General features: G+C 29.6%; 2 protein-coding genes across 7 annotated transcripts; both read left to right on the top strand.

Moving 5' to 3' along the window:
* Positions 1-644: 644 nt before the first annotated feature.
* Positions 645-6782, top strand: LOC115698022 (pentatricopeptide repeat-containing protein At2g13600). Of its 6 annotated transcripts, none has more exons than XM_061105494.1 (5): positions 645-955; positions 1807-1957; positions 2528-2616; positions 2827-6137; positions 6230-6782. In XM_061105494.1, the coding sequence occupies exon 4, from the start codon at positions 2854-2856 to the stop codon at positions 5536-5538; it is 2685 nt and encodes an 894-aa protein (XP_060961477.1). In that variant the 5' UTR covers positions 645-955; positions 1807-1957; positions 2528-2616; positions 2827-2853; the 3' UTR covers positions 5539-6137; positions 6230-6782. The 6 variants fall into 6 exon arrangements, with proteins under 6 accessions (XP_060961477.1, XP_030482058.2, XP_030481405.2 ...); XM_030626198.2 differs by having other exon boundaries at positions 645-992; positions 1878-1957; XM_030625545.2 differs by having other exon boundaries at positions 645-992.
* A 5378-nt stretch (positions 6783-12160) lies between these two features.
* On the top strand, positions 12161-18169 carry LOC115703101 (endo-1,4-beta-xylanase 5). Its single transcript, XM_061106681.1, has 5 exons — positions 12161-12599; positions 13190-13338; positions 13433-13531; positions 15794-16588; positions 17747-18169. The coding sequence occupies exons 1-5, from the start codon at positions 12428-12430 to the stop codon at positions 18110-18112; spliced, it is 1581 nt and encodes a 526-aa protein (XP_060962664.1). The 5' UTR covers positions 12161-12427; the 3' UTR covers positions 18113-18169.
* Positions 18170-18203: the final 34 nt, after the last annotated feature.

Raw genomic sequence — 18203 nt, 5'->3', positions numbered from 1 at the left:
ATATTGTGAGGGGGGTATTTTTGGGGTTTTGAAAAAAAAGGAATAGTTTTTTTAGGTTTTAAATTTTTGGTTTAGGGAAAAAATTTGTTGATTTTCTAAGTATAGAAAATCAAATTTCCTTTTTTTTTTTAGAAAATTTAGAAAATATATCTTTTTCTAGGCCATAAAAAAGTTAAGGCCATAATAGTTTCTCTTCTCGTCCACCGTGTCATCATCATCATCATCAACTTGTTGCTTTTGTTAATTTCAGGTTGAAATGTATATAAAGTTAAGGAATGTTAATTACAATTTTTTAGTCAATTTTTACGTTCGAAATCACATCTTGAAATATTTTTTAAATTTTTTTTTTTCATAATGGTATTCGTTATAGTTATAGTATCATTACTGTAAATTTTTGAAAAATTTTGAATAATTTATAGTACTGAAAACAGAGTTTTTGATATTTCAGTTTACCAAGTGCGTTCAAAAAACTTCAAACATATTTTCGATACTAAACTATTCGAAATTTTTTAAAAATTTACAAGCATGCTGTTGTAAGCATAACGAACACTCCCATGAAAAAAAATTAAAAAAAATATATACCAACAAGTATTTTCGTACGTGAAAGTTAACTAAAAAATTATACTAGGAACTTGACGGTAGCACTCCGCTAAAGAGGAGTTAAATATTCCTAAACCTCATTCTCCAATCTTTCATTCTTTCCAATTTTTTTCACTTGTCCTTTCCTTCTTCCTAAGTTAACAGTGACAAATTTATAAGAGAGAAGTGAAATTGTTATAATAATGCAATTTCATTACCAATAAATATATATAATATAATATAATATGAATAATAATAAATCAGTAAATTACTCAAACTTTCTTTCTTTGCTTTCCCAGAATCCCATGCTTAATGCTTAAACCAGAAAGCGTGGACTCACGTTTTCACCGTTGCTCCATTGTTAAGCTACTACAAGGTGCTCTTTCTCTCTCCATGCTGCTTTTTTAAGATGGGTATGTACTAACCAACCATGTTCTAAATATGTATGCAAAGAAACATTCTTGTTTTTCTATCATAATTATTTTCCAAGTGTGGTGATAATATTCCCTATGCGTGTAAACTGTTCGACGAAATGTATGAAAGAAACACTGCTTTTGGATTAGCGTTAATCTTTGGCTATGAGCACTTTACCTGTTTTTTTCTTCGTAACTGTTTATTTCTTCATTTTTTTTAAATACTTTTGTGTTTTTGTGTTTGCATTGGTTTTCCATTTTGTTATTTTGGTTCTTCAAATTTTGCCTAAACCTCGTATTAGAAGAAAACAGAAAAAGGAGAAAATGTAACTTTCAAGGGTATTGTATTTGTAGCAATCTATGTAAAATTTAGAACGTATAGCATTTGTAAATTTTTTGAATAATAGAATATTATTTATAGCTTTCAAACGTTTGCTATTATTTTGGGACATAAAAGAAGATTTGGATAAATTATTGTGTTTTGTTTTAGTGAAACTTATTAAGATTGTTGTTCTACTTTGTCCATCTACCGATCAATTATTTTCTCTTTATTTATTGATTTTTGTGTTCAATTTTAGTTCGGATTGTTGTTGTATGATCAATTTGATATTTAATTGAATTATATAATGCATATCTTACACAAGCTAAAGGACAAAACCATAACTGCTAGCTTTGAAACCACTTGCTGTTAACATCTCTACAGTCTCCATCTAATGCTTACTCATCTGATTTGGGTACCAATTATTCATTGTCAATCTTTTTACTCTCATAAGAATACTTTATAATCCTAATTATTTCCTATCCAAAATTGAAGGTTCTATTTGAAGACTCATCGTATCTTTTCCTCTAATGTGTTTTCTCAAACGGAAAATTATGATCAACAAGTGATGGTAAAGTGCAGCAAGAAGTTTCTCCATTTACAACACTCAAATTCTTCTACACAAAACAAGCAGCCCAGCGAAAAAGTAAGCACAAGGCTTAAACCAGGCACGTCTATTTTTATTTTTAGTTGCTGTCAATCTGTTCTTTTCTTTACTATATGTTTTGTTTTCATTTATTTATATTTAGCGCATCTTCAATAATTATGTATTTTTTTTTTTTTTTGTTTTACAACTTGAGGGCTCGTTGTTTAATTGTCAAAATGAATTTTGATTTGGAACACATAAATACTTATATAGAAATGATATAATTGATGTGGCATCCTTGCTTGAGCCAAGAATTTAGTGGTTATCAAGGTATTCCATCATCTTCAACTTTTAGTTGCGTCAAAGTCAAACTGTCAAATCAAATATTGATACTATTATCTTTGAACTCATTGTTCTCGTATAGGACAGTAGGACACTATATTTAATGACATTTGTTTTGTGGTTAATTGATTTCAAAATACAAAAATGCCTTTGGTTTGAAGATAATTTATGCCATATTACATATATATGATATGAAGAGCAAGTAAATTTTCCCAATCAGTGGTTGTGATATAGGAATTTTGCATACCTCTCTTGATGACATTAGGTGATTCATAGTTTCTTTTGCAGAGCTCAACAGTCCATACTTGGTGAAGCTTCAAGCCATGCTGGAAGACAAATTCTAGTGACATTAAATAAGTAGACTAGCCTGAGGACAGGTTTGAGATATTATACATTTATTATGAACTAGTCATACATATTCTTTCCTGATAAAAAGACTGGCTTAAGATTTCTATTGCCATTTTTGTTGTTGCTTATGCAATGATTAAAGAATGGTAAAGCAGTAGATGTTGAGATTTGGTCCTTTTGCTTGTGAGTTATATATAGCTTTTACTAAATGATTTCCTTACTTTGAAACTATTTTTCAGTCTCCATATCCATGCCCCCAATTTGAAATGTGTTGCTCATCTCTCATGGCTCTTAACAATCATTTCTCAACCAAATGTGTTCTTTTGTCCGATCCTCTAGTGCAACAATCTTATATGGTTATTTCCCAGAAGTTATATGAAGCCATGAAAACTTGTTCAGCTCTCAGGTCCATTCCCATTGCTCGAAAACTCCATGGTCAACTCATCTCCTTAGGCTTGAACAATTCGACTTTCCTTCAAAACCATCTCTTGCATATGTACTCCAGTTGCAACTTGATTAATGACTCCTGCCGTGTTTTCAGTAGTATTGAATACCGTAATGTTTTCAGTTGGAACACAATGATTAATGCTTTGGTTAATTCTGGTCAAATGAGAGAAGCAGAGAAGCTGTTCGATGAAATGCCTGAGAGAGATCATATATCTTGGACTACCATGATGTCTGGCTATTTCCATAATGGACAACCAGGGGAAACCATGAAAGTTTTTGCTACAATGATCCGGTGTTGTGGTTCTGTTTCTGACCCATTTTCGATTTCTTGTGCGATGAAGGCTTGTGGTAGTCTTGGCCTGATCAAATTAGCTCGCCAATTGCATAATCTAGTGGAGAAATTGGATTTCAGAAGCAACATGCCTATACAGAGTTCTGTTATTGATATGTACATTAAGTGCAGTGCAGTAGTTTCTGCTGAGAATTTTTTTTTAAGAATTCGAACACCTAGTTTGTTTTGTTGGAATAGTATGATTTATGGTTACTCTAAACTTTATGGGGTTGGAAGAGCCTATAATATGTTCAACCATATGCCTGAACGAGACAATGTATCATGGAACACGATGATTTCAATCTTCTCTCAACATGGTCTAGGAGCTGAGAGTCTTAGTACGTTTGTTGAGATGTGGAACAATGGTTTTAGGCCCAATCCAATGAATTATGCTAGTGTACTTAGTGCTTGTGCCAGCATATATGATCTTGGTTGGGGTAGCCATTTGCATGCTCGGATTCTTCGTATAGAAGAGAGTCTAGATGTTCATGTGGGCAGTGGTTTAATAGACATGTACGCAAAGTGTGGACGATTAAACTTTGCACGGCAGGTGTTTAACAGCTTGACAGAACATAATGCAGTGTCGTGGACTTCTTTGATCGGTGGAGTTGTACAGTTTGGTCTTGCAGAAGAAGCTTTGTTTCTGTTTAACCAAATGAGAAAGGGTTCTGTTGCAGTAGATGATTTTACATTGACCACAGTTCTTGGGGTTTGTTCTGGTCATAAGTATATTTTTGTTGGCGAACAGCTCCAAGGATTTACAGTCAAGGCTGGAATGAACTACTCTGTACCCCTGGGGAATGCTCTTGTTACAATGTATGTGAAGTGTGGAGATACTTATAAAGCAAATAAAGCTTTTGAGCTTATGCCAATTAGAGATATAATATCATGGACAACAATGATTACTGGATACTCTCAGGCTGGTAATGTTGAAAAAGCCCGAGAATATTTTGATAAAATGCCAGATCGAAATGTCATCACATGGAATTCAATGTTAGGCACATATGTTCAGAATGGTTTTTGGGAAGAAGGTCTCAAGCTGTATAAGTTGATGAGAAGAAAAGGGGAAAATCCTGATTGGATCACTTATGCAACCGTTATGAGTGCTTGTGCCAGTTTAGCAGTACTTAAACTTGGAACCCAAATTGTTGCTCATGCTGAAAAGTTGGGGTTTGGCTCTAATGTCTCAGTTGCCAATAGTTTCATTACTATGTATTCAAAATGTGGACGTGTTGAAGATGCTCAAAAAGTTTTTGATTCTATATGTGATAAGAATTTGATATCCTGGAATGCGATAATGGTGGGATATGCTCAGAATGGCCATGGCAATAAAGTGATTGAAATTTTTGAGGATATGTTGAAGACAAATTGCAAACCAGATCATATAAGCTATGTATCTGTACTTTCAGGTTGTAGTCATTCTGGACTTATAAATGAAGGGAAGTATTACTTCAATTCAATGACTAATGATTTTGACATTTCCCCTACATTAGAGCATTATGCTTGTATGGTGGATCTGTTTGGTAGAGCTGGATTACTAGAGGAGGCCAAGAATTTAATTGATGAAATGCCCTCTAAACCAAATGCTACTATTTGGGGGGCTCTGCTAAGTGCTTGCCGGACCCATCACAACTCTGAATTAGCAGAATTTGCAGTGAAGAATTTGCTTGAATTAAATGTTAAAGACTCTGGATGTTATGTCCTTTTAGCCAATATATATTCAGAATCTGGAAAACTAGAGGACTTTGCAAATGTGAGAAAACTTATGAGGGAGAAAACAATTCAGAAGAATCCAGGTCGTAGTTGGATAGAAGTTGACAACAAGGTACATGTGTTCTTTGTCGATGACACTAATCATCCGCAAATCACGGACATCTATAAAATGCTGGAGGAGACTATTAAGAAAATAGAAAGTACAGGACTCTATGTTAGTCCTACAAACGCTCTTCGTTCTCCATGCTACCACAGTGAAAAACTTGCTGTGGCTTTTGGGCTAATGAGCCTACCTACTTGGATGCCAATCCATGTAATGAAAAATCTTCGAGTTTGCCGTGATTGTCACCAGGTAATAAAGCTCATTTCCCTTGTAACCTCAAGGGAACTTGTAGTGCGAGATGGATACCGCTTCCACCACTTCAAGAATGGATGTTGCTCCTGTGGAGATTTCTGGTGACCTTGAAAATGTGTTCATTTCTTTTAGTCTCATTTGTGACTGTTATTTCCCATATTCCTTTTTCTGCATACAAATGTTCAAGAGCAGAACCATTTGAGTGTTCATGATACAAGCCATAGTCTTGGACAATGAAAGAAAATTTTAACTGGTTATAATTGAGCTAGTCCAAAATGAGATCAGAGAAATTTGCTTCACACCGGATCTCTCTCCAGGTGCATGGTGATGAGGATTATGGTTCTTGTAATGCCAATGATGCTGCAGGTCGATCAAACACACACCTACATGCTGCAATTTCGCAGCTCACAACCTTGCTAAGTGGGCTTTGAGAACCGGTTTCGAATGCTGCCTGGCAATGAGCTTACTCCCAGAGGCCAGAGGGTCTTCTTAATGACCATGAAGCTTATGTCTTCGCCACTTAGCTGAAGCCTTTGTTGTCTTACTGGTTTCTTGTTTGTTCTTTCTTCTGGGTCTTAGGATACCAGTTGTCAGAAAAAAAAAATGATGACAGTAACAGGTCTGAGTTACTTAATGGAGAGTCCTTATCCAAAGATTCTGCATTGTGTCATTGCAAAGTATATTGTGGGACACTATATTATGAGGTAAGTAATTAGTTTCATCTTTATATTTCACCAAGTCTTAATTAAATAGTTTCTGGATACATCATAATTATAATTTTGGCATTAATATGCAGACGAGTACTAAGAAATTGAAAGTCATTATTGAAAGATGACTTTCGATGGAATTGCATTTGTTCAAGAATGGTGATATTGGGATTGACAAAGTGTAAACTACTCTCCATATTTGAAAGTTCAGTGAGTACTATGGTAATTTTTTTTTTTTTTTGCATCCTTTGGAGAATAAAGGAAGATACTAAATGATTGATGCAATTTTTATTTCTTCCAAGTAGGTTAGAAAGCTCACAATTACGTGTCAGAGCGACTGACAATCATTTGTTTTTCAATAACCATGTATATAAACTGCTTAAAGAATCTTGTTATGTTTATGAAGCCTCCTTAGAAGGATGACCATGTTTCTATCTCTAGTAGTTTCTTACTTTCTCTGCTGTTGGTAGAAACAAAGGAGGGACTGCATTATTGGATGAAAGATTTACCACTATTAGAGGGTTATACTCATTAAATTAAATCAACTAAACATGAAGCTAGTGACAATACTGAATTAAGGGATGTCATATTAATTTACTTGTAAATTGTGTTGAGTTTATAAATCTCTTCTCATCTTCCTTCCTTCTTTTGTGTAATAATCTTGGTTATTTATTATGTACCTTTTGTGTTAATTTGGTTGTCACCTAATCATTCGTTTGAGTGTTATATTCCAACATTGTATATTGCTCCCTTTTTCTAGACATTATATTGCTTTATCATTCAATCAGGCTAAATCAATAAACTTAGTTCCTTCCTAGAGGTTTTGGCTAGTTTGATGTCCAGTTTTCCCGTAATATCATCTATGTTCGTAGGACAGCCAATGAGATTGCACATGAATTAGTTTGACATGTTTTTCGGGTGGATAAAGAACTAGTATGGTTTGATGAGATTCCTTCATTTTTGGAATTTCTTAAAACTTAAAGTTTGTATGACACTATAATTTATTTTTTCAATGAAGTTATTACTAAAAAAAATAATCATAGAAAACTGTCCTAATCTTTATTAGTCTATCTGTACTAATATACATACAGTGTTTTTTTAATATTTATATTGACTCATTAAAAAAAAAAATCAGTCTCAAGTCTAGACTTTAGCAAAAAAAAAAATGAATAAAAAAAAATAAGTTTAGTATTGTAGAACATAATTTGAATGCACAGACTATTACTTTATTAAATAATAATGTTAATTTTAAATTTGTTCCAAAACAAATTATAGAAATCAAACTATTGTTAAGTTCATTTAAATCAAAATTAATTTTCATATGATAATAATAATTTTCATTTTATTTTTATATAAATACACCAAATACATTATTTACTTATTAATTACCAAAACCATATGATGAGGTTATGAGGTTAAGACGTAGTAGAATATTAACTTTCATTTATTCACTTGAATTTCTTTTTATATATTTTCTAACATTTATATAATTCTTTTTTTTTTAATATATTATTTCACCTCATAAATTTTCTATACGCACTGAGATTTTAATATCATTAATTTTAATACTTCCAGCCAAAAAAATAAAATAAAATGCATTTAACCATATTGTTGAGGAGAAATTCACTCCTATTCTTAGCTAATTGTCAATTTCTGATCTGTATATACCTGACAAGAAAAGAAGAAATTTAATGTGTACTTACTTGAATGTTCTAGTTCAACTTTAAAAATAACTCATTTCATTCAAAATGTTAGCAATTAAGCTTGGATTTTTTTTTTCTTTTTAAAGTTAATTAAGTTTGGATACTGATATTACTGTTTTACCAAAACAGGGTTGATCAATAATAGGAATGATATCTCAGTGAATTAATTAATCAAAAGACAATTATAGCCACATATTGTACGTATCTTGTTCTTATAAAAACAGCACATATATAATTTGCTTCTTCTCTCTCACTCAGTACTCTGATCTCTCTCTCTCTCTCTCTCTCTTTCTCTCTCTAGATAAATAGCAAACTCTATATATAACATATAAATATATATATATATATATAATATATATTACAATGAAGATCTTGATGGAAACTACTCTACTTCCGCTGCTGATGATGATATTGTTTACTCTTGCATATCCAGGTTTGTACAGTGTACTTCTCTTACGTCATTTATATATATATATATATGTGTAATATATTGGTAGAAAAATCGAATCAATTATTATGAAATTTATAATGATGAACTTTTGTAATGCATTGTTTCTGCTATATAATATATGTCATTGATTTTATTACAATCCAAAACTTGTATATATGAATATATATGATGAAATCAAATCTTGTATCCCAAAGTGATAATATTAATATATAATTAATCAACAATAATAATATAGCGGTTGAGTGGATAGAGAGGGCATTAAATTAAATCTTCTTATTTATTTAATAGTATTTTGCATGGACTGTACTCTGTAGGCCAGCCAACGAATTGTTAACTAAACAAGAAGGCAAGGCCATATATTTTTGACATGTGTAGCATATTAATTATTAACAAGTATTGCTACACTCTTACTTTTTTTTATTTAAGCGTTTATATATTACAATCATGTTTTGCTTGGGACTCGAACCCAAGACCTCCAAGACACACACACCCACTTATGGCCACGTGAGCTAGCCTCAAGTGGTTTCATTGCTACACTCTTAACACTATTATATTTTGACACCATTGTTATAACACATGATCGTGATCATGGTGTGTCTACATCATGTAAATATTAATACAATTATTTAAATAAATTTAATTTCAATATAAATATGTGAACATGATATTTATTTAAACCGATGTTGAGTATTCTAATATATACTCTTTAGCATTTCTCCTTTTGATAAGTACAATATGTCACACTACAAAATATAATTCTCTTATCACTTATTTTATTTTAAACTAAAATGTGTGAAAATTGATACTCAATTAGTATGTCATACATTGGTGTCCTTGATATTAGTTTTAGTTTTCCATTTTATTAGATGTAGGAAAAATATTATTTTGAATTCTATATTTTGTAAAAAGTTAATTATTGAATTATTTGTTTTGTTAAATAACAAATTAGATCATGTATTTTTTAAAATAATACTAAATAGCAAATAGTATTCTGAACTGGTTTTTTCTTTTTTTATAGAATAACTTAAGATAATTCGATATCGAAGTGTTACGATAAAAATAGTTACGTTTTCTACATTTGTTTGTATTAAAAAAATTATTGAAAATTAAGCTCAAAGTTATATTATTTTAAAAAATACATGGTTCATATTTTGTCATCATTTAACAAAATAAAAGATCCAATGTAATTTTAATAAAATATAAAATCTAAAATAATATTATTCCCGACAACTTTGAACATTTTGACAATCATCCTAAAAGATATTAATAATTATTTGAAAATTATTATCCTTTATTCTTTAGAATAATAAGCAATAATAGAAAATATGAATATGGAGCAATTTGTTGCTCATAGGTAGGGGTCAATATACAAAAACTAAAAGCATTAATTTGTTTAAAATCAATAAATAATTAAGCAGATATGACATTTATTTATTTATTTATTTTTGCTGAAGAATATTACATTTAATTATTGCTTTCAATTTTTCCCAAAGGCCATTCACACACTCCAAGCAAAAGACAAAAAGATAAAATGGGACATTTTAATATTTTTAGATTATTGAAGGAAAAACTTGGAATTGATAATATCAATTAAGTAGTAGGCATAATTATATTTACACCTAAGAAAAATATTTATATATGAATCAAAATATTCAAAAAAATAACTTATATTAATTTATAACTCTTAATATTTTTTTTATGTGCACATTATGTTGCTAGGCAGTCTCGATTTTATGCTGGTGGTAGCATTTCTGATTTCCCTATTTCATCTGATCTTCATAACCTTATGTATTCAGAATGCTAATTTATTTCAATGAAGTTGATATTTCATTCAAAAAAAATATTTTTTTATGTTAATTTTTTTTCTTAACTTAGTAACTTTTATTTTATTTCTTTTCATATATTCTTTTAACAACGTATATGTCTTTTAATAAGAGTTCATATATTTTTTTGTTTTACATTTTTTTTTGTGTCTAGAGTATATTTTAATTTATATATGTATTTCTTTTACAATGCGAAAAGGAAGAAACAAAAATGTAAGTATATATTAAAAATATATATTATATAAAATAAATAATAATAACAATGATGATATAATAAAATGAGGTGATTTAATAAATTTTGAAGTGTTAATATATATAAGAGAAATGTTAAAGGGCATCAGTGGTGCCTAGCACCCTCTTATGTGTCAATATTGGTCCAACTAATTATTGGGTCCCATATAATTTAATATAATATATTTTAGGGAGTATCGCTAGCCAATCGCAACGCGACATGTCGAGAAGGTGCTAGACACCACTTGTGTCTAATAACAATGCTCTATATATAAAGCCCCTCAGTCCTCAACCAATTAATATTTTGTTAAATAAAAAGGACTTTATTCCTTATCTTTTATATTTATGATCACATATGTATTGGGAAGAACAATTTCTATTGGTTAAACGAAAAGTTATATATATAAATAAATTAATAATAAATATGAGGTGTTATATATGTAAGCCTGTGTTAGTATTAATTATATTTGAATCTCCTAGCTCAGGAAAACAAAATTTTGAGTTACATCTATAGTCCCATTGGCCATACTCAATTGCTTATACTCATTGTTTTTGGAGAACAATAATTATTTTCTGAAAAATATAATCATTTCAATTCTGAATTATTTGTATGTATTTTCCATGTCTCTATTTCATAATAATAATAATAATAATAATAATAATATAGTATTATATTTTTATAAAATAATGTTAATTGTTGCCTATTTATTAGACGCAGGCTGTTTGGTTGGAAACATTATTAATGTTGGTTATATTCAATATTTTCTCTTAAGTAGCTTCTTTGTTATATTATGGTTCATTTCCCGAAAGGAGAACAACATATATAGTCCACATTAGAATCTATATTTAAGAATACTCTATTCAAGAATAACCTCTAATTTATTATAAAAAAATTAAGTCCCGATTTGAGCCTATTATAAATAAGAATAACTTCTAAATTGTAATTAGTTATACAATTTCTAAATCTCATATTAACAAAGTATACCTCTATATAAGAATAATTACATCTTAATAAAATATATATATATATTTTATGAAATTATTTATATAGAATTAGTAATTTTATTCCAAATTGTAATACATGTATAAATATTATATTTACTCAAAAATAATTCTATTATGATATAATATTAATGATTGTTTAATGTCATTGTTGTTATATTGATATTTTTTTAAATATTTTGAATTTTTTTTTCTAGTGTAACTCTATTTAGTTATAACCTCTCAATTAGAATATAATTTTCTTAGTCCCAAGTGTATTATTAGATAGAGATTCTACTATATATATATATACCTCAAGCTCAAAGTATATAATATAAATATATAGGATAATATGCATTGATCATCTTCTCTTTTGGTGTAATATTTATTTGTTGGAGTAATAATAATGTGTGTACGTACCTCAGTTATACACTAAAATATTACTAGCTAATTAATTAATGGTAACATATATAGTTTTTTTCAAAACTAATTACATTTATTTGAGATAAATCTATTTTTAAAAAATATATTATCAAGTGATTATTATGCATTTACGCGTAATGCTTTAATAAATAATTTAACTTATTTAACTGCACATGATCATTACACTTGCTGCAATATTATCCATTGAGTTAATAATGATATGACAATTAATTAATCTAATGCTTTATATTACATAAATCAATAAAAAAAATTAATTTTCTTTGGTGAGCTTAAATTATTACCCCAATATGCATGCATGTTTCATCAAATTATTACTCTAAAATTTAGCTGATATATTTTTTTTAAAAAACAAGTTAATTAGTAATCTTTAAATTTCAAGTGGTGAACTAATAATTTAAGCAATTTTCGTTGGCAGGATTATTTGAAGTAAACGCTTTAACATCTTACGATTATGCAGCCACTATTGAGGCAAGTGTACTCTAATATTAAAACTAGAATATATATGAAAAAATAATTAGTGTAGCATTTTTCCAATTACCATTAATTAATTACAAAAGGAAGTGAAATTGGTATTTAATTATTAGTTATGAATTTCAGTGTTTGGCAAACCCTTTAACAGCCCAATATAATGGAGGGATAATTATAAACCCAGAGATGAATGATGGCTTGAAAGGTTGGTCTTCCTTTGGAGACTCAAAATTGGAACACAGAGAATCGCCATTATTATCAAGAAACAACTACATTGCAACTCATAATCGAAACCAATCAAATGATAGTTTGACTCAGAAGCTTTACTTGGATAAGAATTATCTCTACACATTCTCTGGTAACACTTTTTTTTTTTTTTTTTTGAAAAAAAAAAATAATTCATATATTTACTTGAATGAATGAATTTAAGGATTTTTAAATTTATAATTTTGTTTTCCTCTTTTATTGTGGGCTAGAAATTTTTTCAAAAATATTATTAAGTTTTATACTATATATTGTGTTAAGTTTTCACTTGTTGCACAATTGTTTTTTAATTGTTTTATTTTTATCCAAAATTTAATATTTTTGTTAAAATAGGTAACTTTATAGTATAGCTTTAAACGGGTTATTTTGGTATCTATTGGAAGAGAATTTTTTTTTTAGAAAATTTTAAATAGTTTATAATACTGAGAATAAAATTTAAATATTTTATCGTATGCTTTACTTTTCTTTATACGCGTGTTAAATAACATTTTAAATTTTATTTTGACACTATAAATTAGTGGGAATTTTCTGAAAATTTACATAGTATCTTAAAAACTTAAGCCATCGTGAAAAAAATAAATTAAATTTTTTTTTGAATGCTGAAATTAATAAGGGGTGCGGGAGGAGTTTGCACTAAACATTTTTTCTAAAATAACAACAATATAAAAATGTTTGGTGGTGCAGCATGGGTACAAGTGAGCAATGGATCAAATGTGACAGTAAGAGCTGGTTTTGAAACAAGTAGTGGTTTAAAATTATTTGCTGGTTCCACAGTTGCTGAGTCCAATTGTTGGACTATGCTTGAGTCAGGCCCAGCCCAACTCTACTTTGAGGTAATTAAAGCAATTAATGGTGGCTGTTATGTAGTTTAATTAAGCATTTAATGGAAAATTTTATTAGTAGTGAAATGGATATTATTAATTTCAGAGCAATAATACAGCAGTGGAGATATGGATTGACAGTGTCTCACTACAACCATTTACTGAAAATGAGTGGAAGTTTCATCAACATCAAAGCATTGAAAAGGTATCTACATTTTCAAAATAACAACTAACTACATATTATTCTTGTAAGCAATATTAGCTAGTAGTAGTGAGGGAGGAGAGGGCATGAGTTGGAACACAACACTTACTATCATACGTTACACTAAACAAATAATAAAAAGAAAACTATGTATATATTCTTGTGAAAAGAGTGTATGAAAATTTATGTGTGATTATTATTAGTAATATTGAAAGAGGAAAGGAATTTTTTTTATCAAAAAAAGAATGATGAAAGATTAATCATCATATTAGAAAGCAGGAAATAAGGTAATTAGCACCCAACCCAACATAAATAAATAAGTAATTTTTTTTTTTTTTTTTTGAGATTTTACAAGGTTTAAAACCCTTGGGCTCTTTATTTTATTGGGCTGACCAATCCATTTTTGTTGGGCATTTTACAAAAATACTGCATTTGGGGTAATTGTTTTCAATTTTACTGCCACACGGCAGAATTAACATTTATACTGTCCTCCCCTTTTTTTTTCTTTTATACTGTCAACAACAAAACAAAAGTATGAGGCCTCCATCTTTGACAATCACAGACATAACCACCACAACAACACCAGGACACCGGAAAATAACCATTAATTCCGACAAGAATAAACAAAAGCAGTAAAATCGACGTCAATAAATAATCATAGCAAAACAACAGTAAAACAACACTAAAACAATCAAACAAAACAAAAGAAAAAAATGATTAAAAAAAAACAAACAATCTGCTGCACAACCTCCACAATTCGGATGCAAAATCAACTATATTTGCAAGTCTATACCTAGAAAATTATAAAAAAAAAACTACTAAAACAACACTGAAACAACACAAAAACAAATGAAGCAAAATATAACTACTTAGAAAAATATAAAAGAAACACACACCTCAAAACTCTCTTGTGAGTGAGCTCGTCAAATATATTGATCATGAAAAACAACAGTAAAACAATACTAAAACAATACTAAAACAATACTAAAACAAATAAAACAATAAAAGAAAAAAATGATCAAAAATTAACTATGTTGTGCACATCCTCAATACTAAATGCACTATATTTGCAAGAAAGATCTGGAAAATTAGAACAAAAAAAACCACACTAACTCTTATATTTTAAAAAAAACGTAACTAAGAACTTCAAAAACTTTAAAAAAAAAAAAAAAGAAGAAAAGAAAAGAAGATGAAGAAGAAGAACTGAACATGAAAAAAAAATAAAAAAGTTATATGTTGATGGAGAGAAATAGAGAGAACTTGAGGAAGTAGAGAGTGAAAAAAATGAAGAAGATGATGAATAGTAAGAGAGAATAATGGAGAAGAGAGATTGGTAAACACATAAGAAGAGAGAATAACCACAAAAAATTTGACCCTAAGACAAAAACTGGATGTGTTTTTTTTTTAAAAAAAAAAAGAAGAAGAAGAAGAAGAAGAAGAAGAACATAAGAAGAAGAAGATGAATAATTAAATGGGATAGTAGGTATAAAAACGTGGTGTGAAAGAGAGTAATTGTATTGATATGATGATTAAATTGAATTAAAAGAAAAGAAAAAAAAAAAAAAAAGGCTGCCACAAATGTGACAATTCCCAGTCACATCATTTTTTTATCACTTAAAATAAAAAAAAATAAATAAATAAGCTAAAGTTTTAAAGGCAGTAAACTGCCAAAAAAAAAAAAAAAACAGTAAAAAGGTTGTATTTGCCGTACAACAGTATAAAAGTAATAAATTGGGAAAAAACAGTAGTGGTTGTAAATTTCCCTTTTTGTTCGGTCATATCTAGATTGGTCCAAAATACTGATTTTGTAATGTGTGTAACTTAATAATTGCTTTTGTGATTGATTTGAGACATTATTGGATAACAAATAGCACTAAATGAACGAATACATAGAATTCAAATTTAATATTCAACTAAAATGCTAAAACATCACTATTAGTGTTATCATTCTCTTATCTATTAATATAATTTAATATTGTTAGTGGTGGAATTAAAGAGTTCAATATAATTTAATATAATAATTTTGAAGAGTATTTGGTAAACCAATAGCAATGCTATCAGAGAAAAGAAAAACAATTATTAGTTTTTTTTTTTCTGTTGCTGATAAATATACAGAAGAAGTTTTGGTTAAACTTACACATAAATACGAAAAAACAAAAGATGAATTAATAAAGTTACAATATAAAAATAAACTCGTTTATGAAATTTATTATTTGTGATCAGTCGTTGCTGTAGAATAACAACATATAAATACTTATTTGGCAGGAGCATAAGAAAAAGGTAAGAATCCAAGTGGTTGATTCTGAAGGAGAGCCCTTAGCAAACACAACAATCAGCGTTCAACTAAAGAGACCATCATTCCCATTTGGCTCAGCCATAAACAATAACATACTCACCAACACAGCCTACCAAAACTGGCTCACATCAAGACCCTTCACAGTCACAACATTCGAAAACGAAATGAAATGGTACACTACAGAAAAGACTCAAGGCAACCTTGACTACTCAGCCAGCGACGCATTGCTTCAATTCACCAAACGACACCGTATCGATGTTAGGGCCCACAACGTGTTCTGGGACGATCCCAATTACCAACCCAACTGGCTCAACTCACTGAGTCGAAACCAACTCGCTCTCGCCACTTATAGAAGGCTTCGCTCTATTATGATGAGATACAAAGGCCAAGTCATCGCGTGGGATGTGGTCAACGAGAATTTGCACTTTGACTATTTTGAAAGACGGGTTAGTAGAAATGCTTCGGGTATTTTTTATAGATGGGGTAATGAAGCTGACCAAACGACGCCGTTGTTTATGAATGAGTTTAATACGATTGAGAGTAGTGGTGATACGACGTCGTCTCCTTGGAGATATACCAAGAAACTGAGACAGATAAAAAAGTTTAGTAGTAATATTAATATGAAGATGGGAATTGGGGTTGAAGGCCATTTCTCTGCGAATAAACCTAATATTCCTTACATGAGAGCAGCCATTGATACTCTCGCCGCTGCTAGATTGCCTATTTGGATTACTGAATTGGATGTTCAATCCACTCCCAATCAGGTAATAATAATAATATACATTTTCACATATAATAATAGAATAAATAGGATTTTTTTCCCAAAAAATTATGACCTTGTAGATTTTTTGCAAAAAATTTCATCCCACTATTCAAATCTTTCCAAATATTCTCTTTATTTTTTAGAAACAGCCATAGCCTACACACTTAATCTAATAAAAATTAATATTATTTTTAGAAGGAATTAATTTGAATAATAAATATCTAACCTTAACTTCAAATTACAAATAAATAAGTAATTTAATTTTTAGCGCTAATAAGATCTATATTATATTTTAAAATATTACTCTATTTATTGTACCTAAAATACCCTCACATGTTATATCGCAAAATACTCGCATAAAGATAGGTATCTTGAAGTGACATGGGCAAAATTGGTACAATGTTTAAAAAAAAGTAAAAATGATAGACTTTAAAAAAGAGGGTAAAAATAAAAAAGGATAATATAAAAAGGGTATAGAGTGTAATTTCCTCAATTTTATATCTTCACTTTACGTGTAAAGTTGTTAAATAGTTCAAATCATAATAATCATATTTTACCTCTTTTTCAAGAAAAAAAAAAAATAAAAGTATATGATCTCCTCATGACTATTATCACTTAATTACTTGATATTATTTAAGCAAAAAATTATTTGCATAAAGGCCCAAAAAGAATTTTCAAACTTAAAATTCCAAATAAGTTAAGACGGGTCCTAATAACAAATGTACTTAGCTGCTTAATATTATTATCATTAGCTCAATATTACCAATTAGAAGTTATATAAAGCAAAATTACCATTAGTAAGAGTCAATCTTAATAGCACAATCTACAAAGGTTAAGAGAAAAGAACGTATTAAAATTGATTCTGACTATATGATATATCGTTATATCTCTCAATATCTCTATCAGTCACTACAAGTCCATAAACTCTCAATAGCTCTATCAGTCACTACAAGTCCATAAACATGGTATATGACAATGCATGTAAGGAATAGGGTATGGTCATTTGAGTGTCTTTCATGCATTAATTTTTGTTATGACACAATATATAATAGTGAAATGCATTCAAATAAAAGCTTATTTAAACCTTTATTAATTTCTTAAAAGGATTGTTCTAATTAATAATATAATCTAACTGATGGGCTGATGGCTTGTATTGTAGGCATGGTATTTGGAGGAAATATTAAGAGAGGCAAGGTCTCACCCTCACGTAAACGGCATCGTTTTATGGACAGCTTGGAGACCCCAGGGATGTTACCGAATGTGTTTGACTGACAATAATTTCAACAACTTACTCACTGGTGACGTCGTTGACAAGCTTATGCGTGAATGGGGTCGATACCAAGAAACGACGTCGTTTGGGACAACTGATGCCCATGGTTTCTTTGAGACCTCCCTTTTCCATGGATATTACCATCTCAATGTTCATACTAAACATTCCCACAATTTGGGTTCGGATTCGGTTCCTACAACTCTCAACGTGGGCCCACAAAGTGGCCCAATCATTTTGCTCCAAATATCTGCCTAAATACTATACTCCTATTATTTGTCCAAATTAAGTAATTACCATTATTTTCATAATGAATATTCACCATATAAATAAAATCGATTTAGTTATT

Source organism: Cannabis sativa, chromosome X (genome assembly GCF_029168945.1).
Source record: "Cannabis sativa cultivar Pink pepper isolate KNU-18-1 chromosome X, ASM2916894v1, whole genome shotgun sequence".
Lineage (NCBI taxonomy): Eukaryota > Viridiplantae > Streptophyta > Magnoliopsida > Rosales > Cannabaceae > Cannabis > Cannabis sativa.
Note: the sequence above shows the minus strand (reverse complement) of the source record. Positions and strands in the feature narration are given on the sequence as shown.

Excerpts from the sequence above, each read along its gene's own strand:
- LOC115698022 (XM_061105494.1), top strand. The coding sequence starts at position 2,854 with ATGTGTTGCTCATCTCTCATGGCTCTTAACAATCATTTCTCAACCAAA.
- LOC115703101 (XM_061106681.1), top strand. The coding sequence starts at position 12,428 with ATGAATGATGGCTTGAAAGGTTGGTCTTCCTTTGGAGACTCAAAATTG. Across the intron at positions 12,600-13,189 it reads TTATCTCTACACATTCTCTG|CATGGGTACAAGTGAGCAAT; the intron begins GTAACACTTTTT and ends TTGGTGGTGCAG. Across the intron at positions 16,589-17,746 it reads TTCAATCCACTCCCAATCAG|GCATGGTATTTGGAGGAAAT; the intron begins GTAATAATAATA and ends CTTGTATTGTAG.